Source organism: Macaca fascicularis, chromosome 19 (assembly GCF_037993035.2).
Source record: "Macaca fascicularis isolate 582-1 chromosome 19, T2T-MFA8v1.1".
Classification (NCBI taxonomy): domain Eukaryota; kingdom Metazoa; phylum Chordata; class Mammalia; order Primates; family Cercopithecidae; genus Macaca; species Macaca fascicularis.
The window spans coordinates 8,330,001-8,357,488 of NC_088393.1; the positions used below are offsets into that span (position 1 = coordinate 8,330,001).

The 27,488-nt window shown below is 57.5% G+C and overlaps 1 protein-coding gene across 6 annotated transcripts; it reads left to right on the plus strand.

Annotated features, from left to right (window-relative positions):
- Nucleotides 1-4,773: 4,773 nt before the first annotated feature.
- Nucleotides 4,774-26,675, plus strand: CAMSAP3 (calmodulin regulated spectrin associated protein family member 3). 6 transcript variants are annotated; one of them, XM_045380668.3, is made up of 19 exons: nt 4,774-5,056; nt 13,491-13,744; nt 14,479-14,601; nt 14,684-14,779; nt 14,990-15,022; nt 16,005-16,052; nt 16,310-16,448; nt 19,277-19,416; nt 19,503-19,596; nt 19,679-19,733; nt 19,895-19,968; nt 20,317-20,386; nt 20,489-21,956; nt 23,605-23,744; nt 23,840-24,150; nt 24,929-25,028; nt 25,693-25,805; nt 25,923-26,041; nt 26,132-26,675. In XM_045380668.3, the coding sequence occupies exons 1-19, from the start codon at nt 4,909-4,911 to the stop codon at nt 26,435-26,437; spliced, it is 3,831 nt and encodes a 1,276-aa protein (XP_045236603.2). In that variant the 5' UTR covers nt 4,774-4,908; the 3' UTR covers nt 26,438-26,675. The 6 variants fall into 6 exon arrangements, with proteins under 6 accessions (XP_045236603.2, XP_045236606.2, XP_045236605.2 ...); XM_045380671.3 differs by having other exon boundaries at nt 20,540-21,956; XM_045380670.3 differs by lacking the exon at nt 16,005-16,052.
- Nucleotides 26,676-27,488: the final 813 nt, after the last annotated feature.

Genomic DNA, 27,488 nt, shown 5'->3' on the forward strand with positions numbered 1-27,488 from the left:
GAAGCTGAACCCGTGCGTCCACCCCACTTCTCCCCGGATTGTGTGTGAGCAAGTCGCATTTGCCGCCTTTGCTGGGTTTGTCCTTGGGGTCCACAGAGGTCCTGGGAACCATCCCAGCGAAAGCAAACTCGGCAGGACACGCCAAGCCCACAGAGGCGCAGGGCGTGGCGGGAGCACCCTTTCCGGTGGGAAATGCTTCCCTGGGTCGGGAGCCCCAGGTCTCCAGATGGGGAAACGGAGGTCCAGTGGGGAAAGGACCTTGTTTAGGTCCTTCGAGGGGACTGGGACAGGAGGGGGGCATGTGTCATCCATACCAGCACCTGTGCTCACACACATAGACACTGGCCCCTTTGCGCACCCACACCCACTCCTGCACGGGCACATCCAGACAGGAGCGCCCACGCCCCAGCTCCCCTCCCTCGGCACACCCACCCCCATGCCTGCTCACAGGCTCCGGACCTTGAGACCCACGCCCCAAACACATGTGTGCAACGCATGTCAGGGGGGCCCTGCAATTTCTGGGGCCACCATCTGGGGTCAGGGGTCTTGGGGACCGGCATGCTACAGCGTCTTTCCATTTCATAGCACTTTTTTTTTTTTTTTTTTTTTTTTTGAGACAGAGTTTTGCTCTTGTTGCCCAGGCTGGTGTGCAGTGGTGAGACCTTGGCTCACCTCAACCTCCACCTCCCAGGTTCAAGCGATTCTCCAGCCTCAGCCGCCTGAATAGTTGGGATTACAGGCATGTGCCACCACGCCTGGCTAATTTTGTGTTTTTAATGGAGGTGGGGTTTCTCAATGTTGGTCAGGTTGGTCTCGAACTCCGGACCTCAGGCTATCCACCGGCCTTGGCCTCCCAAAGTGCTGGTTTTTTTTTTTTTTTAGACGGAGTTTCGCTCTTGTTGCCCAGGCTGGAGTGCAGTGGTGCGATCTCAGCTCACTGCAACCTCTGCTTCCTGGTTTCCAGCAATTCTCCTGCCTCAGCCCCCCAAGTAGCTGGGATTACAGGCATGCACCACCACCTCTGGCTAATTTTTTTTTTTGTATTTTTAGTAGAGATGGCTTTCTCCATGTTGGTCAGGCTGGTCTTGAACTCCGGACCTCAGGTGATCTGCCCACTTCGGCCTCTCAAAGTGCTGGGATTACAGACATGAGCCACTGGGTCCAGCCGTTTTTTGTTTTTTGTTTTAGATGGAGTCCTGCTCTTCCGCCTAGGCTGGAGTGCAGTGGCTCGATCTCAGCTCACTGCAACCTCTGCCTCCTGGGTTCAAGCAATTCTCTTGCCTCAGCCTCCTGAGTAGCTTGGATCACAGGCGCCCGCTACCACGCCCAGGTATCTTTGTATTTTTAGTAGAGGTGGGGGTTACACAATGTTGGCCAGGCTGGTCTCGAACTCCTGACCTCAGGTGATCCCCCTGCCTCGGCCTCACAAAGTGCTGAGATTACAGGCGCGAGCCACTGCGCCTGGCCTGTGTGTTATCTTTTTACGTATCACTTTCTGAGTGCATTTGGGTGCATGAAGCTGATATTTACATCTGTGTGAATTTGTGAATATTGTGTTAGTCTGTGAGCATTTTCTCTCGTTCACAAGGTGACAAGGTGCATGTGTGTGTGTGTGTGTGTGTGTGTGTGTGTGTGTGGTGTGTTTTCTGAAAGTAACATACTTTTCTTTCCAGGCCTGGAAAGAACAAACTCACATAAACACTTGTGTGTTTACAATTACATACATGCAGCTAAGAGAAATGCGGGGGATATTTTGACAAAAATACAATGGAGGGCCAAGCACAGTGGTTCAAGTCTGTAATCCCAGCACTTTGGGAGGCCGAGGCAGGAGGATCTCTTGAGCCCAGGAGTTTGAGATCAGCCTGGGCGATATAAGGAGATCCCATCTCTACACAAAATAAAAAATTAGCCAGGCATGGTGGCTGCAGTGAGCCATGATTGTGCCACTGCACTCAAGCCTGGGGTTACAGAGTGAGATCCTGTCCAAAACAGCAACAACAACAACAGCAAACAATGGAACACAAAAACAAATGTTAAAATATTAAAAACATCTGGCCAGGAGCGGCGGCTCACACCTGTAATCCCAGCACTTTCAGAGGCTGAGGTGGGCAGATCACCTGAGGTCAGGTGATCGAGACCATCCTGGCTAACACAATAAAAGCCCATCTCTATTAAAAATTCAAAATATTAGCCGGGCATGGTGGTGGGCGCCTGTAGTCCCAGGTACTTGGGAGGCTGAGGCAGGAGAATGGTGTGAACCGGAGAGGCGGAGCTTGCAGTAAGCTGAGATCACACCACTGCACTCCAGCCTGGGTGACAGAGCGAGTCTCCGTCTCAAAAAAAAAAAAAAAAAAACTCCACAAATCAGCGCTCAGACTTTACAAATAAACACACAATCGCACTTCTGTACACAAACACTTGTACTCAACACGTTCACACACACCTCCATACTGACAGACACAATCAGATTCATACACAAAAATGCATTCAGTCACACAAATATGCAATTCCTAGATAAATATGCACATTTGAACTCTCACAAAAGCAGTCAGAAACGGGCATTCTTTATTTTTATTTATTTTTGTTATGTGACTGAGTCTTGCTCTGTCACCCACGTTGGGGTACAGTGACAAAATCCCAGCTCACTGCAACCTCTGCCTCCTGGGTTCAAGCGATTCTCCTGCCTCAGCCTCCCAAGTAGCTGCAATTACAGGCGCGGGCAACTACGCCTGGCTAACTTTTGCATTTTTAGTAGAGACGGGGTTTCACCATGTTGGCTAGGCTGGTCTTGAACTCCTGACCTCAGGTGATCCACCCACCTCGGACTCCCAAAGCACTGGGATTATAGGCGTGAGCCTCCGCACCCGGCAGAAACAGGCATCCTTGCACACTTATACCTGCTTTTATGCTTACACAATGTGCCACAGGCACCCACCATGTGTTCAAATCCACAAAGATACTCACATGTAAACATACATATATGCACAAAAATATAGTCAGGAACTGCTCATCATAGATCACACATCTGTGTGCATACAGCCAGATTCACATACACAAATACAAACCCACTTAGACACACATCCTCATCTCCACACAGAGTCTTCTCCCAGCACACACTGCAGATACGAGAAGAATACACAAAGACACTTGCAAATACACCCAGTACAGCTACGCGAGGACACTCATAGCACAAATAGCCACACTCCTGCAGAAATATACGTACTTTTTTTTTTTTTTTTTTTTCGAGACAGAGTCTCACCCTGTTGCCCAAGCTGGAATGCAGTGGCGCGATCTCAGCCTCTGCTCCCTGGTTCAAGCGATTCCCCCGCCTCAGTCTCCCAAGTACTTGGGATTACAGCCATACACCACTATGCCCAGCTAATTTTTTTTTTTTTTTTTTTTTGAGATGGAGTCTCGTTCTGTCGCCCAGGCTGGAGTGCAGTGGCGCAATCTGGGTTCACAGCAAGCTCCGCCTCCCAGGTTCACATCATTCTCCTGCCTCAGCCTCCTGAGTAGCTGGGACTACAGGCGCCCACCCCCAGGCCCAGCTAATTTTTTGTATTTTTAGTAGAGACGGGGTTTCACCGCGTTAGCCCGGATGGTCTCGATCTGCTGACCTCGTGATCTGCCTGCCTCGGCCTCCCAAAGTGCTGGGATTACAGGCGTAAGCCACCGCTTGGCCTGAAATACATACACTCTTAATGTCTCTCCATACTCCTGCATTGACAGAGACATCAATAACACCCTCATACAACACAGTACGTTTAGATGCACAGAGATAGACATACTTACATGCACTCCAACAACAGACACACAACTGGGCCCGGTGACTCACGCCTGTAATCCCAGCACTTTGGGAGGCTGAGGTGGGTGGATCACCTGAGGTCAGGAGTTTGAGACTAGCCTGGCCAACATGGTGAAACCCCGTCTCTACTAAAAATACAAAAATTAGCCGGGAGTGGTGGCCCACACCCATAATCCCAGTTAATCGGGAGGCTGAGGCAGGAGAATCGCTCGAGCCCGGGAGGCAGAAGTTGCAGTGAGCCGAGATTGCGCCACTGCACTCCAGCCTGGGTGATAGAGTGAGACCCTGCCTCAAAAGTAATAATAATAATAATAATAATAACAACAATAAAACAGACACACACACACACACACTCGTCACTTCCATCCTCAGGATACACACATCTATATAATACAGATCCTTGTACACACAACAAATTAAACACACACTTACACGTGCCCAGATACATACCCCAGACACACACACCCCTAGACACCCCCCAGTATACTTGGTCACACCCAAATGCATTCAGAGATACACACACAGATACGAAGACACACATATTCTTGTGTCTTCATCAACATAATCAGAAACAGGTGCACCCAATCACACGCTGCCTGCGGGCCCGGCGTTTATTGCAAGCACGTGCAGGAGCTCCTATGCCTAAGGGTAGACACGGGGGCTGGCACACACAGAGGGTCCCTAATCCTTTCCAGTGCGCCAGGCGCGCGCGCACACACACACGCGCGCGCACACACACACACAGTCCGCAAGCTCCCTTCACCATCGCCGCAGTCCAGGCCCCCCCCCACCCGCCCCTGCTGCTCCGTTGACCCTGCAGTGAGGGATCTGGGCGGGGCGCAGGGGCGCGCCAGGGTCCGGGTCCGGGTTCGGGGGCGGGGCGCACCTGGGCTCCTCCCCGGGGCGGGCCCGACGCAGCGTCGCCAGCGCAAGCGGCCGCACCTGGCTCAGCAGCAGCAGCGGCGGCGGCGGCGGCGGCGGCGGCGGCGACGGCGGCAGCGGCAGAGGCAGCAGCAGCGGGCCCGGCCCGGGGCGCGAGCGCGGCGCAGCCCAGCCCAGCCCAGTCCGAGCGCGGACCCGGCGCCCGCAGCCCCGGCGCCGCCATGGTGGAGGCGGCGCCCCCCGGGCCCGGGCCGCTGCGGAGGACCTTCCTGGTGCCCGAGATTAAGTCGCTGGACCAGTACGATTTCTCGCGGGCCAAGGCGGCGGCCAGCCTGGCGTGGGTGCTGCGGGCCGCGTTCGGGGGCGCAGGTACCGGGGCTCGGGCGACCGGGGTGGGGGGCGGCGGGCCGGGCGCGGCAGGTGCGGGGGGGGGGGCGGGGCGCTGGGCCGGGAAGGCCGGGGGCCGTGGGAACAATAGCGCCGGCCGCCGGGGGTCCCCGAGCTCTGGCCCCTGCCGCGCCGGGGCCTCCGAGCTTCCTGCTCGGCCCGGGCGGTGGACTTTGCCCCGCCGGCTGCGGGAGCGCGGTGGGGGTGGGGCCGGCGGCCCAGCTCCGCGCGGGGGTCCCCGGCGTCCAAGCCTCCAGGTGAGCCGGGCAGGGTCTGCGGGCTGGCCGGGTGGGGTCTCCCCGTGCAGACCTCTCGTTCCCGCCTCCCGCACCCCCGGGGCCTTCCCTTGCACGCCTTCTTCTCTTTTACACACATCACGCCCCTGCGAGGATCTCCGCCTCGGTCTCTTCCCCCCCACCACACACCCTGGAGACCCAGACCCCGGCCTCGCTGGGAGGTCTCAAGTGCTCCGGTCTCCACCACCGCACGACCCCCAGGCCCGGACACACACCCGGCGTCGGCCCTGGCCGCGCTGCGGGCGGCGACCGTGGAGCTCTGGGAACCCCCTCTTTCGCCTCCATAGCCCCCTCCAGCGCCTGGCAGCTGTGACTTATGGCCCCGTTTTACTGGGGAGGTTGGCGAGCCCAGCCGAAGGGAAATGGCTAGTCCAAGATCGCCCGGGGTGGGCCCCTCCACCCCCTCTCCGGCTGCGGGGCCTTCTCCCATTAGAGCAGATCCTTCACTCCCTCCCCGAGGCCCGCTTGCCTGAGAACCCGAGCCACCCGAATGGGGAGGATGCTGTAATCCCGGGTCCCCGGGATTAGAGGCCCTGGACGCACTCAGTCCCGGCTTCGGGCAGCTTCACAACCCCAGGCCAGAGGTGGGAGTCAGGGCCTGGCCTTGGAGAAGACAGGGGTTAATTAAGGTCTGGGCCTTACAGCGGGGAGCCGTGGGGGGGACACCCTTTTCTCCCAGTGGTTCTGCCCACTGGTGTTGGCACAGCCCATCCCCCCTCTCCCTGGCCTTCCCAGATCAACCTGTTCTGGGTGTGGGTCTCGGTGACAGCTGTCCGTCCGTCTCCTGGTTCCGCCCCAGCCTGTCCCTCTTTCTCCCAGACTCTCTCTCTGTCTGCTCCTTTCCATGCATGCATGGCCCACTCGGGGGTCTACCTGCCTGCAGATGTTTGCTTGAGGAAGAAAGAGATTGGGGACTGGACAGCCAGGACAGCCCCAGCCCCAGCCCCAGCCCCAGCCCCAGCCCCAGCCCCAGCCCCAGCCCCTCACTCGCAAGGTTACGAGGCTGTAGAGAACTCAACGTGGAGAGTCAGAATTGAATGTGAATCCCAGCTGCACCAGAATGCGAATTATTCCAATTATCTGAGCTTCTGTTTCCCCTTCTGTAAAAGAAGGCGTTCGTTCCCTGATTTATCCATTTTGCAAGTGTTTGTGAAGCAGAGGCACTTACTATGTATACAGCACTGCTCCGGTGATGGAGACCCCAGTTACCCCTTTACAAGGTTGCTGGGAGGCTAAAAAGCCATAGTGACCACAGAATCCTTCACATGGCATGGGGCGCGCGATACGTGCGAAACAGATGCTCGCTGCTGGTGTGATTGGCGGTGGTATATTTTGATGAATAATATTAACGTTATCCATTATCCCCTGGCCAGGAATCAGAGTAGAAATTATCCCATTTTGAAGAAAGCAAAGCGAACTTCTGATGAGGGGTGTTGGTGAGCTCCCAGTGCCCTGACTCACCCAGTTCTGTTCTTGTTGACCCAGCTTCCTCTGCTGTGTGACACATGGCAGTGGCTGCCTCTACCCTGAGGGTCAAGTTCAATCTGTTCCCTGTTCAGCTCCCCTAAAAAGAGGAGGGGGGCTGAAGGAAATGGGAGCAGAGTTCTACAAGATTCATGAGCTCTGGGGACTCTTGACGGTATGATGCCTATCAGGTGCCGGGCTGAGCGCTTAGGGTGTAGAGGAGATGGCAGGGGATGGATACGGGGCGGAGGGAGATGGGCAGGAAACCAGATCATAGGGAAGCTGGCCAGCAGGGCCTGGGGGAGGAAATTCTTGAAATCTTCCAAGGAGGGAAGAGATCCCACAGGAGGAAAGATCTGAGTCTGGAAGGATGCATGGAAGTTAGACACGGAGAAGAGATGTGTGGGCAAAGGCTCGGAGTGTGGACTGGCAGGGAGTTCTCAGAGAAGAAGATGCAGGTCCCCGGGGTGGCGGTGGGAGATAAGGGAGGTTGGTGAGACTGAGGACGGCCCTTCAGGTCCCTGGTTGTGGATCCAAGGGTACTGGGGAGCCACAGACCATGTTGGGAACTGACAAATTCAGGTATGCAGTGGCCCTGTGAGAACAGTGATGGCTCAGAGGAAGGGATAGTTCTGGTAAATCCCAGGCACAGGTGTGAGAAGGCTGTGCAGAAATAAAAGCGGAACACAAGCTCAGAGATTAGATAAGAAAGGGTTCCAAGCCTGGCCAACATGGTGAAACCCCGTGTCTACTAAAAATACAAAAAATTAGCCAGATGTGATGGCGCACGCCTGTAGTCCCAGCTACTTGGGAGGCTGAGGCAGGAGAATCCTTGAACCTGGGAGGCGGAGGTTGCAGTGAGCTGAGATCACACCACTGCACTCCAGCCTGGGTGAAAGAGTGAGACTCTGTCTCAAAAAAAAAAAAAGAAAAAAAAAAAAAAAAAGAAACAAAAAAGGGTTCCACGTTAAACAAATTTGGGAAACACCCCATACGGTTCCTTATGCCTTCAGAACAGCTGCGTGATGTGTGAGGGAAACTTGAGTTCATGTTGGACGTTTTTATCCTGGACACGTTATCTCAACTCTCCAGGCCTTGGTTTTCTCGTCTGTACAAGGGGTATAATAATAAGTGTTGTAAGGATTCAATGACTGGATGCAGGGAAGGTCACGGTATAAATAAATGGTCGGGTGTGGTGGCATGCTCTTGTAGTTCCAGCTAGTCAGGAGGCTAGGAGGATTGCTTGAGCCCAGGAGTTCCAGGGTACAGTGAGCTATGATCATGCCACTGCACATCAGGCTGGGCAACAGAGTGAGACCCTGTCTCAATCTTCCATCCATCCACCCACCCACCCACTCACCCACCCACTCACCCACCCACTCATCTACCCACCAACCCACTCATCCACCCACCTACTCATCCTCCCACCCTCCCGCCTCCCCACCCACCCACCGACCCATCCATCTACCCACCCATCCACCCACCCACCCATCCATCCATCCACCCACCCACCCACCTATCTACCCACCCACCCATCCATCTACCCACCCATCCACCCACCCACCCATCCATCTACCCACCCACCCATCCATCCATCCACCCACCCACCCACCCATCCATCCATCTACCCACCCACGCATCCATCCATCTACCCACCCACGCATCCATCCATCTACCCACCCATCCACCCACTTACCCATCCATCCACCCACCCACTCATCCACCCACCCACCCACTCATCCACCCACCTACCCATCCTCCCACCCTCCCGCCTCCCCACCCACCCACCCACCCATCCATCTACCCACCCACCCACCCACTCATCCACCCACCCACCCACCCACTCATCCACCCACCCACCCACTCATCCACCCACCTACCCATCCTCCCACCCTCCCGCCTCCCCACCCACCCACCCACCCATCCAACTATCTACCCACCCATCCACCCACCCACCCATCCAACTATCTACCCACCCACCCACCCACCCACCCATCCATCCATCCATCCATCCATCCACCCACCCACCCACCCATCCATCCTAGCTATGTTGTAGACTTGTGCTATTCAGTATGGTGGCCACCAGCCAGAGGTGGCTTCTGAGTCACTTAAATGTGGTCAGTCTGAACCAAGATGCACTGTAAATGTAAAATATACTCAGGGTTCCAAAGACTTGGTACAAAAACAAACAACAAAAACCAGTGTAAAATATATTATTAATAATATTTTTATGTTGATTACATGTTAAAATAAGAATTGGATATGTCTTGGGTCAGTATATTACTAAATTCTTATTGTTTGTACATATGTAATGTGGTTACTAGAAAACTTGACGGCTTATGTGGGCTCACATTATATGCATTATATTTCTCTTTTTTTTCTTTTTGAGACAGCGTCTTGCTCTGTGGCCCAGGCTGGAGGGCAGTGGCACGATCTTGGTTCACCACAGCCTCCACCTCCTGGGTTCAAGTGATTCTCATGCCTCAGCCTCCTGAGTAGCTGGGATTACAGGCATGCACCACCACGCCCGGCTAATTTTTGTATTTTTAGTAGAGATGGGGTTTCACCATGTTGGCCAGGCTGGGCACACTGTATTTCTATCAGACAGCAGTGTTCTGCTGTAAATAATGCTCAGTAAACATTTTAGCCAGCTGTGGTAGCACATGCCTGTAGTCCCAGCTATTCAGGAGGCTAAGGCGGGAGGGTCCTTTGAACTCAGGAGTCCAAGACCAGCCTGAGCAACATAGTGAGACCCCCAGCTCTAAAATAAAATAAATGAATAAATAAAAAGAAAGTGGGGCCAGGTGTAGTGGCTCATGCCTGTAATCCCAGCACTTTGGGAGGCTAAGGTGGGTGGGTCACTTGAGGTCAGGGTTCGAGACCAGCCTGGTCAACATGGTGAAACCCCATTTCTACTAAAAAATATGAAAATTAGTTGGGCGTGGTGGCGCACACCTGTAGTCCCAGCTACTTGGGAGGCTGAAGCAGGAGAATCGCTTGAACTTGGGAAGCAGAGGTCTCAGCGAGCTGAGATGGCTCCACTGCACTCCAGCCTGGGTGATAGAGCGAGACTGTCTCACAAAAAAAAAAAAAGAAAAAGAAAATAAGTTTATAGTATAAGGAAGTGGTTCTCAACTGGTGATGATTTTGACACTTAATTGACATTTGGCAGTGTCTGGCGATATTTTTGGTTGTCATTACTCGGGAGGAATGTACTGCTGACGTCTGGTAAGTAGAGACCAGAGATTTTGCTAAATGTCTTACAGTGTACGGTACAGGACAGCATCCCCTGAATACAAAGAATTTTCCAGCCCCAAGTACCAGTGATACAAAGGTGGAAGAACATCGGTCTATAATAAGTGCCTGATACATGTCAGTGTAGCCCTAGCTCAAGGTTTTGGTGTGTGTTGTTTGTCTTTCATCTTAAACGCCCTGAGAAGTCCTGTAGGAAAGAAACACGTGTGATTTTGCTGGTGGGAGCAAGCTCTGCCCAGGGCTGGGGTGATAGAGAGGAGGGTTTGGATTTGGGAGATGTCAGGAGGTTGAAAGCCAAGGATGCATTAAATGTGGGTTGAGGGCGTAAAGAAAGGGAGGGAAGGTGATTTCTCGCTGCCTTGGGGGCAGGGAGGAGGGGAGGTGTGGGTGAGATGTTGAGAGTTGTGGGAGATGCCCAGGGCACAGTGGGGGGCTCATGGTTGGGGCTGCCGCAGTTGCAGTCCTCAGGTGGCCCTGGAAGCTGTCACGGGGTAGGGTGGCCTGGGGTGGGGGTGGGGCACGTCCATTTACAAGGAGACGCCTGTGGGAGGAAGGTTTCTGGAAGAAGGAGGTGCTGGGCACAGAGCCCAGGCGAGATATGGGCCCACAGATATGCTTCGGAGGTCCCTGCTGGCCTTGGGGAGGCTGGAAGCCATGAGGGCAGCACCGAGCTCAGGGAAATTGAGGGAGAGTTGGAGCGGGGCTGGGAGGGCAGGGAGGAAGTGAGCCTGAAATACCTCTTCTTTCAAGGAGCCAAGATAGGAGGGGCAAAAAGAAGGCCCAAGTCTGTATGCAGGTGGCGCGTTAAGTGGGACGGTCCAATGTGGTTTTAGAAGGTGGGAAAGGAGCCAGGACAGGGAGGGACGGAAGGCAGCTAAGAGTGCCTGGGTCCTCACGGGTGGAGGAGTCACGTTCAAGTATGTGCTGGGCCAGGCGTGGTGGCTCAAGCCTGTAATCCCAGCACTTTGGGAGGCCGAGACAGGCAGATCACGAGGTCAGGAGATCGAGACCATCCTGGCTAACACGGTGAAACCCCGTCTCTACTAAAACATACAAAAAACTAGCCGGGCGAGGTGGCGGGCTCCTGTAGTCCCAGCTACTGGGGAGGCTGAGGCAGGAGAATGGCGTAAACCCTGGAGGCGGAGCTTGCAGCAAGCTGAGATCCAGCCACTGCACCCCAGCCTGGGAGACAGAGCAAGACTCCGTCTCAAAAAATAAAAAAAAGTATGTTCTGAAGCACTAGAACCCCCCCTCGCCCTCTTCTTTTCTTTTCCTTTTCCTTTTTTTTTTTTTTTTTTTTGTGAGAGTCTTGTTCTGTCACCCAGGCTGGAGTGCAGTGGCGTGATCTCAGCTGGCTGCAACCTCTGCCTCCCAGGTTTAAGTGATTCTCCTGCCTCAGCTGCTCGAGTAGCTGGGATTATAGGCATGCGCCACCACGCCCAGCTCATTTTTGTATTTTTAGTAGAGATCGGGTTTCACCATGTTGCAAAGGCTGGTCTTGAACTCCTGACCTCAAAAGACCTGCCCACCTTGTTTTCCCAAAGTGATGGGATTACAGGCGTGAACCACTGCACCCGGCCCCCACTCTGTTCTTTCAAACACACACACAAAACCCCAATATACAAAACAAGGCTGGGCACAGTGGCTCACCCCTACAATCCCAGCACTTTGGGAAGCCGAGGCAGGTGGATCACTTGAGGCCAGGAAATTCGAGACCAGCCTGAGCAACATCATGAGACTTCCATCTTTACAAAAAAATTAAAAATTGGCTGGGTGTGGTGGCATGCGCCTGCGGTCCCAGCTACTAAGGAGGCTGAGGCAGGGAGGATCCCTTGAGCCTGGGAGTTGCAGGCTGCAGTGAGCCATGATCGTGCCACTGCACTCCAGCAAAAACTCAAACAGAGAAAGCTGTGCAGGTTGGGCATGGTGGCTTACGCCTGTAATCCCAGCACTTTGGCAGGCCGAGGTGAGCAGATCGCTTGAGGCCAGAAGTTCAAAAGCAGCCTGGCCGAAATGGTGAAACCCTGTCTCTACAACATACAAAAATTAGCCCCGTATGGCAGCATCGCGCCTGTAATCCCGGCTACTCGGGAGGCTGAGGCAGGAGAATCATTCAAACCCAGGAGGCAGAGGTTGCTGCGAGCCAAGATTGCGCCACTGCACTCCAGCCTGGGCGACAGAGAGACTCTTATCTCCAAAAAAACAACACAAAAGCTGTGCAGATTAGAACAAGAGCTGGACAGGTTCCCTGCTGTTGATTTCAGTCATCTCTTCCCTGACCCCTGCCAGGCCCTCCTGGCTTTCTCCTCTCTACTCTTGGTCCTGTGTGGATTTCTGCCCCCAGGCCACCGTCCACCTGGGACTTCCTCACGCCTCTTCCCACTGTCCTATTTAGGGACCTTAGGCTGTCTCTATGATGTGACTTCACCATCTCCCTAAGCCCCAGCCTTTCACATAATCTGCCTCAAGCATGTCCTCAATTTCACCCCTTCACCTCCCATTCCTCCTGCATCCCACCTCAGTCATTCCTCCTCTGTTCCATCTTCCCCCTCAGACCCAGCAAGGCCCCGGCCATCTCCCTCTCTGTCCCTTGCCTCTTCCCTTCAATCACCAGGTTTACATCACTCAACTCCCTTGATGTGCCTGTGGTGTGCCCACCTCCCCTGCTCACCCATGTGCCCCCCTACTCATCTCACCCTGCCTGCAAGGCTGAGAGACAGCGTCCAGTTTGCTGGGTCTAACCTCAGTCCTGGCGTTGAAGAGCTGTTTGGCCTGGGCCAAGGGACTTTCCTTCTCTGTGCCTCAGTTTCCTCCTTTGTAACATGGGGGTTGCCAGTTGGGCCCTGGCTGCCTCCTAGCGTTGACGTAAGGCTCAGTGAGTCTACACTGGCAAGTGCAGGAAGGCTCTTAGGATTGCCGATGTTATTGTCTTTCCTGGGACCTACAAGAGCCAGTCCAGCTGGCCTGGGATTGGGGGTAGCCTCCCCTCCTTTCCACTCTAAGTGCCCGTCAGCACCCTGAGGCACGGTGTTCTCTCCCACCTCCTGGACTTTGCATCTGCAGGCCCCTCTGCCTACAACGCCGTCACCCCTTCCTCCAGCAAACTCCTGCACATCTGTACTCTCCTCCCAGATTCCCTCTCTCCCTTCCCAATGCCTTCCCCCCTGATCCAGACCCACTCTTAATCCGGGCCATGTGGTCTCTCTGTGTGTGTGTGTGTGTGTGGGGTGTGTGTGTGTGTGTGTGTGTGTGTGTGTGTGTGTGTGTGTGTGTTGTATCTGGTGACCCTGACCGTGTGTGTGTGTGTGTGTGTTGTATCTGGTGACCCTGACCGTGTGTGTGTGTGTGTGTGTTGTATCTGGTGACCCTGACCCCTGTGTTTCCCCTCTATGCCCCCACAGAGCACGTGCCCCCGGAGCTGTGGGAGCCCTTCTATACCGACCAGTACGCGCAGGAGCATGTGAAGCCCCCGGTGACACGGCTGCTGCTCTCAGCCGAGCTCTACTGCAGAGCCTGGCGCCAGGCGCTGCCACAGCTTGAGACACCCCCCAACCCCTCTGCACTGCTGGCCCTGCTGGCGCGGAGGGGCACAGTGCCTGCTTTGCCCGAGCGCCCGGTGCGCGAGGCCGACCTGAGGCACCAGCCCATTCTCATGGTAGGCCCCGCCACTGCCTGTTAGACCACGCCTACCATGCTCATCTCCTTCCCCCAAGCTCCTCCCACTAGGACTGGCTCCTCCTTTCAAGCTTTGTCCATTAAGCCTAGCTCCTCCCATCAGTCTTGGCTCCTCCCCTCAAGCTTTAGCCATTATGCCTAGTTCCTCCCACCAGGTCTGGCTCCTCCCCTCAAGCGCTATCCATTAAGCCTAGCTCCTCCTACCAGTCTTGGCTCCTTCCCTTAAGCTCTGTCAATCAAACCTAGCTCCTCCTATCACTCTTGGCGCCTTCCCTTAAGCTCTGTCCATCAAACCTAGCTCCTCCTACCAGTCCTGGCTCCTCCCCTCGAGCGCTGTTCATTAAGTCTAGCTCTGACCCCCAGCCCTGGCTCCTCCCCTCAAGATCTTCCCATCAAGCCTGGCCCCTCCCATCAAACCTAGCTCCCCAAAAAGGCGCCACTCTGGCCCTTGAGGATTTGCGTACACAGTCCACCCTATCCTAAGGCCTAGCATCTGACCTCAAAGTCCCGCCCATTGTGCGTGGCTCCTCCGGGACCCCATTTCTAGTTCCCTCCCTTAAGGCCCCACCCATGAACCACTGGCCCCACGCTCTCAAGCCCCACCCCCCATCAAGTCCCTTCCATCTCCAGGTTCTTCCTTTTCCCAGGCCTTTGGGGGTCAAGGTGCGCCCCCTGCAGCTCTCGGGTCTCACCCTCTAGCCCTTGCCCCCACAGGGAGCCCACCTAGCTGTCATTGATGCCCTCATGGCTGCCTTTGCCTTCGAGTGGACAAAGACCCTGCCAGGTCCCTTGGCCCTGACCAGCTTGGAGCACAAGCTGCTTTTCTGGGTGGACACGGTAGGTGGGGTTGGGCCCGGGGTGGGTTCAGGGACCAGCATTGTCCAGTGGCCAGACCACTGACCCCCTCCCTGCCCTCTAGACCGTCCGGCGGCTGCAGGAGAAGACAGAGCAGGAAGCGGCCCAGCGAGCCTCTCCAGCAGCCCCTGCAGACGGGGCGGCCCAGGCGCAGCCTTCGGTGAGGCCAGGGCATAGAACCATCGGAAGGATGGGGGACTGGAGATCTGGGAGGGCAGGGCGGGGCTGTGCTTCCCGGCCACTCCTGAAGTGGGGAGGGGGCTAGAGGTGACACACTCTCTCTTTCTTCCCCTTTTTCTCAATCTCTCTGTGCCCCACCCGTCCCCTGTGCCGGTACCCGCTGCCCTCCTCTCTGCCTCTCTGGCCTCAGTGCCCTACGCGCTGGTACTGGAAGCTGGTTCCTGTAAGTGGGGCTGTCTGTCCGCCCCGTCTGCCTGCCCTGCTTGTAGCTCTGTCTGTCTGTATGTCTGTTTCTGCCTGCCTGTCTGCACGCCCTCTCATACCTCCCCAAGCTGTGAGCAAAGGAAGTTGGACCCCAGTCCTGGGAGACAGAGAAATCCTCTGTGCACCGAGAAGGGTAGAATCTGGGCCATTAACTGAGAAGGCGGCCCCTCCCCAGCAAACTGATGGGTGGGGACGAACTTCCCCTCCCGTTATTCAGAAGGGCAAACGCTCCCCGTTCCCATTAATGAAGAGGGTGGGACCCCCTGAACCTGTCCCTCTTAACCGAGGTGGGGAGACCGCATAAATTTCTGGAGGGGGGACCTGCAGCCCATCACAAACGTGGATCCTGATCCTAGCAGGCAGGGCACCCTCTAGCCAGTGCAGAAGATAGAATAACCTTCCTGAGATCCCCAGCTTCCCTAGAGAAAAATCCCAGCTTTGAGAGGGAGGAGGAGGCCCATCCCTGAAGCTAGAGGTTGAAATTTCTCTCTTCCCTGAATGAGCTGTGTGACCTTGCAGAAGTATCTAAACCTCTCTGTGCTTCATATAAATTACTCCCATAGTAGATAAACAAGGAGGAAGTGGGGGAGGTTTTGGGCTGGCTGGCGTCCCCACCTTTGCTCACTCCTTCCCCCGACCCTGGGGCCTGGGTTGGGAGGTTCCCTTCCTGCCTACCCGCTTCCTCTGCATCCTCTCCCCAAGCTGGGGGCCTGGGTCTTTTGTGGGAGGAGGACTCCCCGCATAAGAGGGGGTCCCTACTCTGTGGGGTCCCTTGGGGCTGGGAGGAGCTGGGGTTCGCAAAGCCGGCCAGAGCAGTCAGGGAGCTGGACGGCCGGGGCTCAGGACCAGGGTCAGGGCTACCCCCTCCCCCCAAGGTGGGCTTGGGGGCCCAGCAGGTCAGCATCCCTCCGCCTTGCTGATGGCTGCTCCTCTCCCCCCAGCACGCAATTGCCTTCTGTTTGAAGGAGTCGGGGAGCAAACCCCCCATGGTAATGTATCCCCCGCCCCGGGGTCCCAGGAGTCCCTGTCCCCAGCCCCCGCTGCTGGCCTGGCTGCTTGAAGACATCTCCTCTGCCTCTTGCCGCTGCCCCTCCCCTGCTCCAGGCTGGCCCCCCAACTCTGTCTCTGGGACCCCCAGCTTCCCGCCCCCTCATGGCGGAAACCCCAGGCCTCCCCGCCCAGCCTGCATGACCGCTGACCCGGGGGGCCAGCCCGGCCACTCACCTGACCTGGCTCCCATCTGCAGATCCGATACCGCAAGGACCGTGTGGTGGCACGACGTGCCCCCTGCTTCCCGACGGTGACCAGCCTCCAGGACCTGGCCAGTGGGGCCGCACTGGCCGCCACCATCCACTGCTATTGTCCCCAGCTGCTTCGACTTGAGGGTGAGTAAATGGACGTGGACCAGATCTTGTGCAGGGGACTGGATATCCTAAGTCCCAGCCCCCAGGCCCTCTATCCCCAGGTCCGCGAGACCAGTAACGATGCCATGGTCATGAGGGCAGCTTCCGGAATTGGCAGGCCTGAGTTTGTGTCTCTCTCTTCCCCAATTAGCTGTGTGACCTCACGCAAGTGTATAAACCTCTCTGTGCTTCCACGAATTCATTCCTGCAGCAGATGAAACGTATGGAGTGTGGACTGCGTGCCAGACCTTGTTTTAGACACTGGGGATCCAGCCAGAATAGAGACACACTCCCGACCTCACAGATGGCTCTAGCTGGGGGAGAAAGATACTAAGTTTATCCAGAAGTACTTTTTTTTTTTTTTGAGACGGAGTCTCGCTGTGTCTCCCAGGCTGGAGTGCAGTGGCCGGATCTCGGCTCATTGCAAGCTCCGCCTCCCGGGTCCACGCCATTCTCCTGCCTCAGCCTCCGGAGTAGCTGGGACTACAGGCACCTGCCGCCACCTCGCCCGGCTAGTTTTTTTTGTATTTTTTGGTAGAGACGGGGTTTCACCGTGTTAGCCAGGATGGTCTCGATCTCCTGACCTCGTGATCCACCCGTCTTGGCCTCCCAAGGTGCTGGGATTACAGGCTTGAGCCACTGCACCCGGCCTTTTTTTTTTTTTTGAGACAGAGTCTTGTTGTGTTGCCCAGGCTGGAGTGTAATGGCACGATCTTGGCTCACTGCCACCTCCACCTCCCAGGTTCAAGCCATTCTCCTGCCTCAGCCTCCCGAGTAGCTGGCACTACAGCCACATGTCACCACGCCCGGCTAATTTTTGTATTTTTAGTAGAGACAGGTTTCACCATATTGGCCAGGCTGGTCTCGAATTCTTGACCTCAAGTGATCTGCTCGCCTTGGCCTCCCTAAGTGCTGGGATTACTAGCGTGGACCACTGCACCCGGCCCAGAAGTATTTTTTGCATGCTGGGTACTCCTAAAAGCAATGGGTGGTGAGAAAAAACTTTTTTTTTTTTTAAACTTTTTTTCTTTTTATTAAAAAAAAAAAATTATAGGGCTGGGTGTGGTGGCTCATGCCTGTAATCCCAGCAGTTTGGGAGGGTGAGGCAGGTGGATCACGAGGTCACGAGTTCAAAACCAGCCTGGTCAGGATGGTGAAATCCTGTCTCTAGTAAAAATACAAAACTTAGCCAGGCGCGGTGGCAGGTGTCTGTAATCCCAGCTACTCAGGAGGCTGAGGCAGGAGAATTGCTTGAACCTAGGAAGTGGAGGTTGCAGTGAGCCAAGACCACGCCATTGCACTCTAGCCTGGGTGACAGAGCGAGACTCCATCTCAAAAAAAAAAAAAAAAAAAAATTATATAATAGAGATGGGGTCTTGCTATGTTGCCCACGCTGGTCTTGAACTCCTGGGCTCAAACATCCTCCCACCTCAGCCTCCCAAAGTGCTACAATTACAGGCATGAGCCACCACACCTGGCCCGGAAAAGCTTTTTGAGTTGAGGTCTTGGGGGAGAGTGTTCTAGAAAGATGCAAAGGCCAGCCGGGCACGGTGGCTCAAGCCTGTAATCCCAGCACTTTGGGAGGCTGAGACGGGCGGATCACAAGGTCAGGAGATCGAGACCATCCTGGCTAACACGGTGAAACCCCGTCTCTACTAAAAAATACAAAAAACTAGCCAGGCGAGGTGGCGGGCGCCTGTGGTCCCAGCTACTCCGGAGGCTGAGGCAGGAGAATGGCGGGAACCCGGGAGGCGGAGCTTGCAGTGAGCTGAGATCCAGCCACTGCACTCCAGCCTGGGCGACAGAGCCAGACTCAGTCTCAAAAAAAAAAAAAAAAAAAAAAAAAGATGCAAAGGCCAAAGGCAGTAGTCGCCAACTTTTTGGCTCCAGGGACCGGTTTTGTGGAAGGCAGTTTTTCCACGGATGGAGGCAGGGAGGTGGTTTTGGGATAATTCAAGCACGTTAATCTTTATTATGCACTTTATATCTAATACATTGTAATATAGAATGAAATAATTCTACAACTCACCATCATGGGGAATCAGTGGGAGCCCTGAGCTTGTTCCTGCAACTAGATGGTCCCAGCTGGGGGTGATGGGAGACAGTGACAGATCATCAGGCATTGGATTCTCATAAGGAGGGTGCAGCCTAGATCCCTCTATTGGAACATGCGGGGTTCCAATAGTGTTCGATCTCCTACGAAAATCGGCCGCTGCTGATCTGATGGAGGCGGGGCTCAGATGGGCCTGCAAATAATGGGGAGTGGCTGTAAATACACTCACTGCGGCTCACCTGCTGTCCGGTCCGGTTCCTAACAGGCCACGCCCCGGGGGTTAAGGACCCCTGGCCTAAGGATGATCTATCATAGAATTCACCTCGGCCGGGCGCGGTAGCTCACACCTGTAATCCCAGCACTTTGGGAGGCCGAGACGGGCAGATCACGAGGTGAGGAGATCGAGACCATCCTGGCTAACACGGTGAAACCCCATTTCTACTAAAACTACAAAAAATTAGCCTGGTGTGGTGGCACACTCCTGCAATCCCAGCTACTCAGGAGGCTGAGGCAGGAGAATCACTTGAACACGAGAGGCAGAGGTTGCAGTGACCCGGGATTGTGCCACTGCACTACAGCCTGGGTGACAGAGCAAGACTCAGTCTCAAAAAAAAAAAAAAAATTCACCTCTCAAACGGCACCTGGCGGAAGCTGGGCTCATAGGAGGTCTTCGTGTGTGGGGGCTGCTGGTCCCTGGCTTCCCTGGGGCCCGCGTTCTCCTCATAGAGTCGGGGACCCACTCCTCCTGTCCCCACAGAGGTCTGCTTGAAGGACCCCATGTCTGTGGCGGACAGCCTGTACAACCTCCAGCTGGTGCAGGATTTCTGTGCCTCCCGCCTTCCTCGTGGCTGCCCCCTGTCCCTTGAGGACTTGCTGTACGTCCCACCGCCGCTCAAGGTAAGGCCATCCTGGGATCTCCTGGCCCGAGGCGGGCGTCTGGGGCCAGGGGTATCCCGTCTGCTGACCCAGCCTCCCACCTCCAGGTCAACTTGGTGGTGCTGCTGGCCGAGTTGTTCATGTGTTTTGAGGTGCTCAAGCCCGACTTCGTGCAAGTGAAGGACTTGCCCGATGGTCACGGTGAGGCCCTGGGGGCCTGGGGGCTGGGTGGGGGGTGGGTGGGAGAGCCAAACCCCACCTGAACTTCTTCTGTGTCCCGCAGCTGCCTCCCCCCGGGGCACTGAGGCCTCCCCACCTCAGAACAACAGTGGCAGTAGGTATGGTCCCCACACCGGGCGAGTCTCTGGCATGTGGGTGGGGGGCGCCATGTCTGCCCTGCTGGGCACTGGGACGCAGCTGGGCGACGCTGATGTCTACCCCCTGGGGAGAGGCGGAGGAGGAGGTGGGGGTCCTGAGGCTGAAATACGTCTCTGTACAGTTCTCCTGTCTTCAACTTCCGCCACCCGCTCCTGTCATCTGGTGGCCCCCAGTCCCCACTCCGAGGATCCACAGGTGAGGAGAGGGTAGGTGGCTTCTGTCCTGGGGGACCCCCCCATCCACTGACTGCTCCAGTGGGCCTCATGTTGTCTCCTCGTGAGCCTTCCAGTAGCCCCTCCATCAGGTCCCCCTTGGGCATCCCAAGGTGACCCCCAGAATGGCCTCCCCAGTGGCCCCACAGTACCCCGTAGTGACAGCAAATGGCCCCGGGTATCTGTTTCTGGAAACCTCTGGTCTCACTAGACCACATGATGAGCCATCAGTGACTCAACCAGTGACCTTGCAGAGGTTGTCCCCAGATGCTGGCTGACCCCACTCAGGGTCCCCAGGGTCCCCATAGTAACCACTCATCGCCTACCCCAGGCTCCCTGAAGTCTTCCCCATCCATGTCCCATATGGAGGCCCTGGGCAAGGCCTGGAACCGGCAGCTCAGGTGAGTGCACCTCATGGGCCAGGGTAGGGGGTGGAGCAGGCTAGGGCGGGGGGTGGGGCCAAGGCTGGTCCCACGGGCTGACCCCTCCCTCCGGCCGCCCAGCCGTCCCCTCTCCCAGGCTGTGTCATTCAGCACCCCCTTTGGCCTGGACAGCGACGTGGATGTCGTCATGGGTGACCCCGTGCTTCTCCGCTCTGTGAGCTCGGACAGCCTGGGCCCCCCGCGCCCCGCGCCGGCCAGGACCCCCACCCAGCCACCCCCGGAGCCTGGTGACCTGCCCACCATCGAGGAGGCTCTGCAGATCATCCACAGTGCCGAGCCCCGGCTCCTCCCAGATGGGGCGGCCGACGGCAGCTTCTACCTCCACTCCCCTGAGGGGCCCTCCAAGCCATCCCTGGCCTCCCCCTACCTGCCTGAGGGGACCTCCAAACCACTCTCCGACAGGCCCACCAAAGCACCAGTGTACATGCCACACCCCGAGACCCCCTCAAAGCCATCTCCCTGTCTGGTGGGGGAGGCATCGAAACTGCCAGCCCCATCCGAGGGGTCCCCGAAGGCGGTGGCTTCGTCCCCAGCAGCCACCAACTCCGAGGTGAAAATGACCAGCTTTGCCGAACGCAAGAAACAGCTGGTGAAGGCAGAGGCTGAGGCTGGAGCGGGGTCCCCCACGTCCACTCCGGCCCCGCCGGAGGCCCTGAGCTCGGAGATGAGTGAGCTCGGCGCCCGGCTGGAGGAGAAACGCAGAGCCATTGAGGCTCAGAAGCGACGGATTGAGGCCATCTTTGCCAAACACCGTCAGCGGCTGGGCAAAAGCGCCTTCTTGCAGGTGCAGCCGCGGGAGGCCTCCGGGGAGGCAGAGGCAGAGGCCGAGCCAGGCTCAGTCCCTGGTGGGGAGCGGCCGGCGGGTGAGGGCCAGGGTGAGCCAACCTCACGGCCCAAGGCAGTGACTTTCTCGCCAGACCTGGGCCCGGTGCCCCCTGAGGGGCTGGGGGAATACAATCGAGCGGTCAGCAAGCTGAGTGCCGCCTTGAGCTCACTGCAGCGGGACATGCAGAGGCTCACGGACCAGCAGCAGCGGCTTCTGGCCCCGCCGGAGGCCCCTGGACCCGCCCCACCACCCGCTGCGTGGATCATCCCTGGCCCCACGACAGGGCCCAAAGCTGCATCCCCTAGCCCCGCCCGGCGGGTCCCAGCCTCCCGGCGCAGCCCTGGGCCCGGGCCCAGCCAGTCACCCCGCAGCCCGAAACACACGCGGCCGGCGGAGCTGCGGCTGGCACCCTTGACCAGGGTGCTCACGCCACCCCACGACGTAGACAGCCTCCCCCACCTGCGCAAGTTCTCGCCGAGCCAGGTGCCCGTACAGACGCGCTCTTCCATCCTCCTGGCAGAGGAGACGCCCCCCGAGGAGCCGACTGCCCGGCCAGGCCTCATCGAGATCCCTTTGGGCAGCCTGGCAGATCCCGCTGCCGAGGATGAGGGAGACGGGAGCCCCGCTGGTGCTGAGGATTCCTTGGAGGAGGAGGCGTCTTCAGAGGGGGAGCCCCGGGCGGGGCTGGGGTTCTTCTACAAGGTGAGTCCCCGAGCAGGTGGCTGGAGGGGCCTGGGCCTGGGGCGGGGGCGGGGGGTGCTGGACAGATGCATTGTTGGATGAATAGGGCTTTACTGAAGGGTGGGTGGGTGGGTGGGGGATGGATGGGGAACCAGGTGTGAGTGGACAGAAGAGGTGTGAGTGGCTGGGTAAGGCCTCCATGGGTATAGGGACAGGGACATTTGCATGGTGGGGGGCAGGTATGTGGGGTAACAGGGGCCTCAGATGGGATTTGACGTTGTCTGTTGGGTTAGGACTTCCACAAGGGGCTGTAGGGGTGCAGTGGGGTGAGAGGTCCTCCCTCTGTGGCTTAATGAGTGAGGCCCTCAGGTATGTTTGGGGGTGAGGGGTTTCCAGTGGGGGCTGGCCCAGTCATCTCCTTCCCAAACAAGGTATGGGTGGCCGGACAAGGGGGATAGATAGATGTGGGGAGGAGTGGAGAAACAGGGAGGAGTGATGGATAGACAGATGGATGAGTGGCTGGTTGCATGGGTGGGTGATGGACAGATGGACGGACAAGACCAGGATCTTCAGGGCATCTTCTTTTTCATCCTCTCCTTCACCCCCTCACCCCCAGCACGCTCCTTTCCTGGCCCTTCCCTGTGTCCACTGTCTCTCCATTCCCATGGCTCTCCCAGCTGGGGCCACCACCGTGTCTCATCTGGACACCTAGGATCACCTTCCGACTGGCCTCTGCTGCCCGCCTCCATCCCGAGCCATTTTCCACTGAGCAGTGGACTGCTCCCCTTACCCTTGCTTTTAGAATGAAAGTCCTCCCCAGGGCTTTGGGCTATGCTCATTTTTTTTTATTTTTTATTTTTTGAGACGGAATCTTGCTCTGCGGCCCAGGCTGGAGTGCAATGGCGTGATCTTGACTCACTGCAACCTCCATCTCCTGGGTTCAAGTGATTCTCCTGTCCCAGCCTCCTGAGTAGCTGGGACTACAAGACTACGCCACCATACCCAGCTAACTTTTGTATTTTTAGTAGAGACAGGGTTTTGCCATGGTGGCCAGGCTGGTCTCAAACTCGTGACCTCAGGTGATCCACCAGCCTTGGCCTCCCAAAGTGCTGGGATTACAGGTGTGAGCCTGACTTAGTCCTGCGCCACTGTCCTCAGCTCTGTGTCCCAGCCACACTGGCCCCCCCTGTACTTCCGTGCCCCTCAATAGGTTTGTTCCAGCCTCAGGGCCTCAGCACTAGCCGTCGCATCTGCCTGGAATGCGCTGCTCCATACCCCTGTATGCCTACCTAGTTAAGTTCTGATCATTCTACAGGGTAGTTCCTCCGGGAAGCCTTCCTGGGTGTCCAAAGCCCAGGCCAGGGTCCTCCCGCAGTGTAGTGTGTCTGCCCAACACGAGCTTTTGCTGGCACTCACTGCTTTCTGCTGCCTTTGTCTTCCCCATTGGGTTAAGCACTGCGTATGTGAGCAGCACCCAGTGTGCCCCATCCCTGTATGTGTCCCAGTACTTAGTGTGGCTGTGCATACAGTAGGCACCAACTAAGTGTATTTAGAACAGTGATGAAAACGAAAGCATAGGTGGGTGGCAGGCAGGCTGGGTGGATGGAAGATGGGCCTCCAGCCATGCTGGGGGAGGGGGTGGCTAGCTAGACTCGGCATCTGTCCCCAGGATGAAGACAAGCCTGAGGATGAGATGGCCCAAAAGCGGGCCAGCCTGCTGGAGCGGCAGCAGCGGCGAGTGGAGGAGGCGCGGAGGCGCAAGCAGTGGCAGGAGGCGGAGAAGGAACAGCAGAGGGAGGAGGCCGCGAGGTGAGACTGGGCCTGCCCAGGTCGGCTGCTCCTTGGCCTGTCTACCACCGCGGACCCCGTGAGTGGTTCTGATGCCGATTCCCTGTGATCTGCAGGCTGGCCCAAGAGGAGGCCCCTGGCCCAGCCCCGCCTGTGTCCGCAGTCCCCGTAGCCCCGATGGCGACCCCAGCCCCTGCTGCCCGGGCTCCAGCCGAGGAGGAGGTGGGTCCCCGGAAGGGGGACTTCACACGGCAGGAGTACGAGCGCCGGGCCCAGCTGAAGCTCATGGACGACCTCGATAAGGTGCTGCGGCCCCGGGCTGCGGGGTCCGGGGGCCCAGGTCGGGGCGGGCGGAGGGCCCCCCGGCCTCGCTCTGGCTGCTGTGACGACTCGGCCTTGGCACGAAGCCCAGCCCGCGGCCTGCTGGGTGAGGACCCTTGAGGGACGGGGCCTGCCCAGTGCCCTTTCTGGGGCTCACTGGGTGAGGCCCCCGTGGGTAAGGGGGGAGGGGGAGGGAGATGTAAGCAGGGGTACAGGGAGGGGACGGGTATGTGGAGTGACAGGGGGCCTCTGGGTGTCTCTTGGGTAAAGACTTCCATAGGGGGCTGGGCGCGGTGGCTCATGCCTGTTATCCCAGCACTTTGGGAGGCTGAGGCACGTGGCTCACAAGTCAGGAGTTCAAGACCAGCCTGGCCAACATGGTGAAACCCCATCTCTATTAAAAATACAAAAATTAGCCGGGCGTGGTGGCACGCCTGTAGTCCCAGCTACTTGGGAGACAGAGGCAGGAGAATCGCTTGAGCCTGGGAGGTGGAGGTTGCGGTGAGCCAAGATTGCACCACTGCACTCCAGCCTGGGCGACAGAGCGAGACTCCGTCTCAAAAAAAAAAAAAAAAAAAAAAAGACTTCCATAGGGATGTGGGGTACAGTGGGGTGAGGGGTCTTTCTTCTGTGGCTTAATGGATAAGAACCTTTGGGAATATGGGGTGAGGTGTTGCCAGTAGGGGCTGACCCAGTGCTGCTCCCTACCACCTGCTGGGCAGAGCATCCTCCCTCATAGGGGGCCCTCCACTGGGGGGCTGCAGAGGGCCGACGGGTCTTGGGCAGGGCTGACTCCTCCTGTGTTCCCCCCAAAGCCTGCTGGACCGGGTGTTGTGGAGGGCAGGGGCTTCTGGTGGGCACTGACCTGCACTTTCTGTCCCCAGGCTCTCGGCTGAGCAAAATCTATTCCCAGTCCACCCTGTCACTGTCCACTGTGGCCAACGAGGCCCACAATAACCTCGGGGTGAAGAGGCCCACGTCTCGGTGAGTTCAGCCTGCACGGCGGGGGGGGCGGGGGGTTATGTGCTGGGTGGCCTCTCAGAGCCTGGGAGGTGTGCAGGCATCTGGGTGAACCTACAGGGCAGTATGGCTCGAGAGTATGGATGTGCCATGAAGAGATGGAGGGACGCCTGTGGGCACGTGTGCATGGGGGATAGTCTGTACCTGGCAGACAGGACCCAAGCGTGTGCCTCGGCGCACCTGAGTGCCGGGTGTTCCTGAGGGAGGAGGACAGGATGGGGCGCTGCATGGACTTGTAGTGTATACCGCCGCCTCTGCAGTGTGTGGGGCCCACCTTTTCATTATTTTTTTGAGAGGGAGTCTCACTCTGTCGCCCAGGCTGGAGTGCAGTGGTGCAATCTTGGCTCACTGCAACCTCCGCCTTCTGGGTGCAAGCGATTCTCATGCCTCAGCCTCCCGAGTAGCCGGGGTTACCTGTGCCTGTAGAGATGAGGTCTCACCATGTTGGCCAGGCTGGCCTCAAACTCCTGACCTCAACTGATCTGCCCGCCTTGGCCTCCCAAAGTGCTGGGATTACAGGCGTGAGCCATGATGCCCAGCCATGGCCCTTCTTTTCCTTGGCCCCTCTTCACCTCGGGAAGCTTCCCATCTCTGACCACACCTCCATCCCATCCTTCCCCCACGGCAGGGCTCCCTCCCCGTCGGGTCTCATGTCCCCAAGCCGCCTGCCTGGAAGCCGCGAACGGGACTGGGAAAATGGCAGCAATGCCTCCTCCCCAGCATCGGTGCCCGAGTACACAGGTGAGCGGGGGCTCTGGGTGATGTGGGGAGCAACAGGCGCCCACCTCCATGGCCCCTGCTCATTCCTGCTGTCCCCCGCCGCCCCCCTCCCCGCCCCGCCCCCGCCTCACTCTCTAGGTCCACGGCTGTACAAGGAGCCCAGCGCCAAGTCTAACAAGTTCATCATCCACAACGCCCTGTCACACTGCTGCCTGGCGGGCAAGGTGAACGAACCGCAGAAGAACCGCATTCTGGAGGTGAGCCCGCCCACATGTGGGAGTTGGGGGCTGGCGGGTGGGTAGGTGGCCTGGCTTGGCCGGCTGACCGTTTCCGGCACTCCTGCCCAGGAAATCGAGAAAAGCAAGGCCAACCACTTCCTGATCCTCTTTCGCGACTCGAGCTGCCAGTTCCGGGCACTCTACACGCTGTCGGGGGAGACGGAGGAGCTGTCGCGGCTGGCGGGCTACGGGCCCCGGACCGTCACGCCCGCCATGGTGGAAGGCATCTACAAGTACAACTCGGACCGCAAGCGCTTCACCCAGATCCCCGCCAAGACCATGTCCATGAGCGTCGATGCCTTCACCATCCAGGGACACCTCTGGCAGGGCAAGAAACCCACCACTCCCAAGAAGGGCGGCAGCACCCCCAAATAGCCCCACCCGGGCAGTCCACGGGCCGGGCCCTGTGTGCTGTGGCCGCCGCCCCCCCGGAGGACAGTCGGTCGGTATTCCTGGGTCCTGTCTGTCCCCAGCCGTGTCTGGGTGGGGCTGGAGTCTCCACCCTCTGACTTTGAGTCCAGTCCTGCTGTGGGGGCTGAGCTGGGAGGTTCAGGGACTCAGGGCTCAGCTCAGTCCCCTTGTCTGTCCTCCCCCACTTCTTGAATAAAATAAAGAGAAGTTGAGCCTTGTCCCCTCCGAGGCTGGCCAGGGTCCCACACTCCCTGGCTACGTTTTCAGTCTCCTGTTCTTTCTCGAACCCACTCGTGTCTTCAACCCCCATAATCCCCTAAAGCAGCTTCAGCCAGGGTCTGAGGGCCCCACCTTCCTGCCATCACCCCTAGCCCCCCACCAGGGCTGTTTCGAAGCTGCCTCTTAACTGATCTCTCGGGCTCCAGGCTTCCGACTGGCCCTGCAGCCTCGGCCACCCCCACTTGCTGGATTCTCCTCTTCTGTGTGGCTGTTACTGGCCCTAACCAGTGTTTGGCCTGGGGCCAACTTCTAACTTGATCTTGTCTACCCTGGCCAGCCTGGTGTTTTCAGGCCTGGCATCTACCTCTGGGCCAGCGATTCCAGGTTTGAGAGCTGACAATCCGGTTGCCCCCCTTGGCATTGCCTGGGTGTCTCAGATGCAAAGCCTGCCCTGCAACCCAGGCTGGCACTGGCTTCCCAGCTGCCGCCCAGTTCTACGAAGCTCGGCCCTCCCCTCCTGTCTCACTCACTTCTCTCCAGCCCTGTCACCTCCCCGCAAAGTCCAAGCCAATGGCCTGGGCCTCCCCATGTCCCCAGCTGCCTCCTGCCCACACAGCAGCCTGTGTAACCCGTTCGAAGCACAAATCTGATTATATCCCTTGATGCTTAAAACCCCTTAATAGCCTAGAGTCCACTAATGGCTTCCCAGGCTTAGGACTAAGGACCACGCCCTGGTCTGGGGCAGTGCACGAGGTCTGGCACCCAGCCCCCTCCAGGCACAGAAGCGTCTTACTAA

Bases quoted from the DNA above. Each gene is read 5' to 3' on its own strand.
- CAMSAP3 (XM_045380668.3), top strand. From the start codon at position 4,909: ATGGTGGAGGCGGCGCCCCCCGGGCCCGGGCCGCTGCGGAGGACCTTC. The intron at 19,734-19,894 runs GTATGGTCCCCA...GTCTCTGTACAG, and splicing joins CAGAACAACAGTGGCAGTAG to TTCTCCTGTCTTCAACTTCC. The intron at 25,806-25,922 runs GTGAGCGGGGGC...CTCACTCTCTAG, and splicing joins ATCGGTGCCCGAGTACACAG to GTCCACGGCTGTACAAGGAG.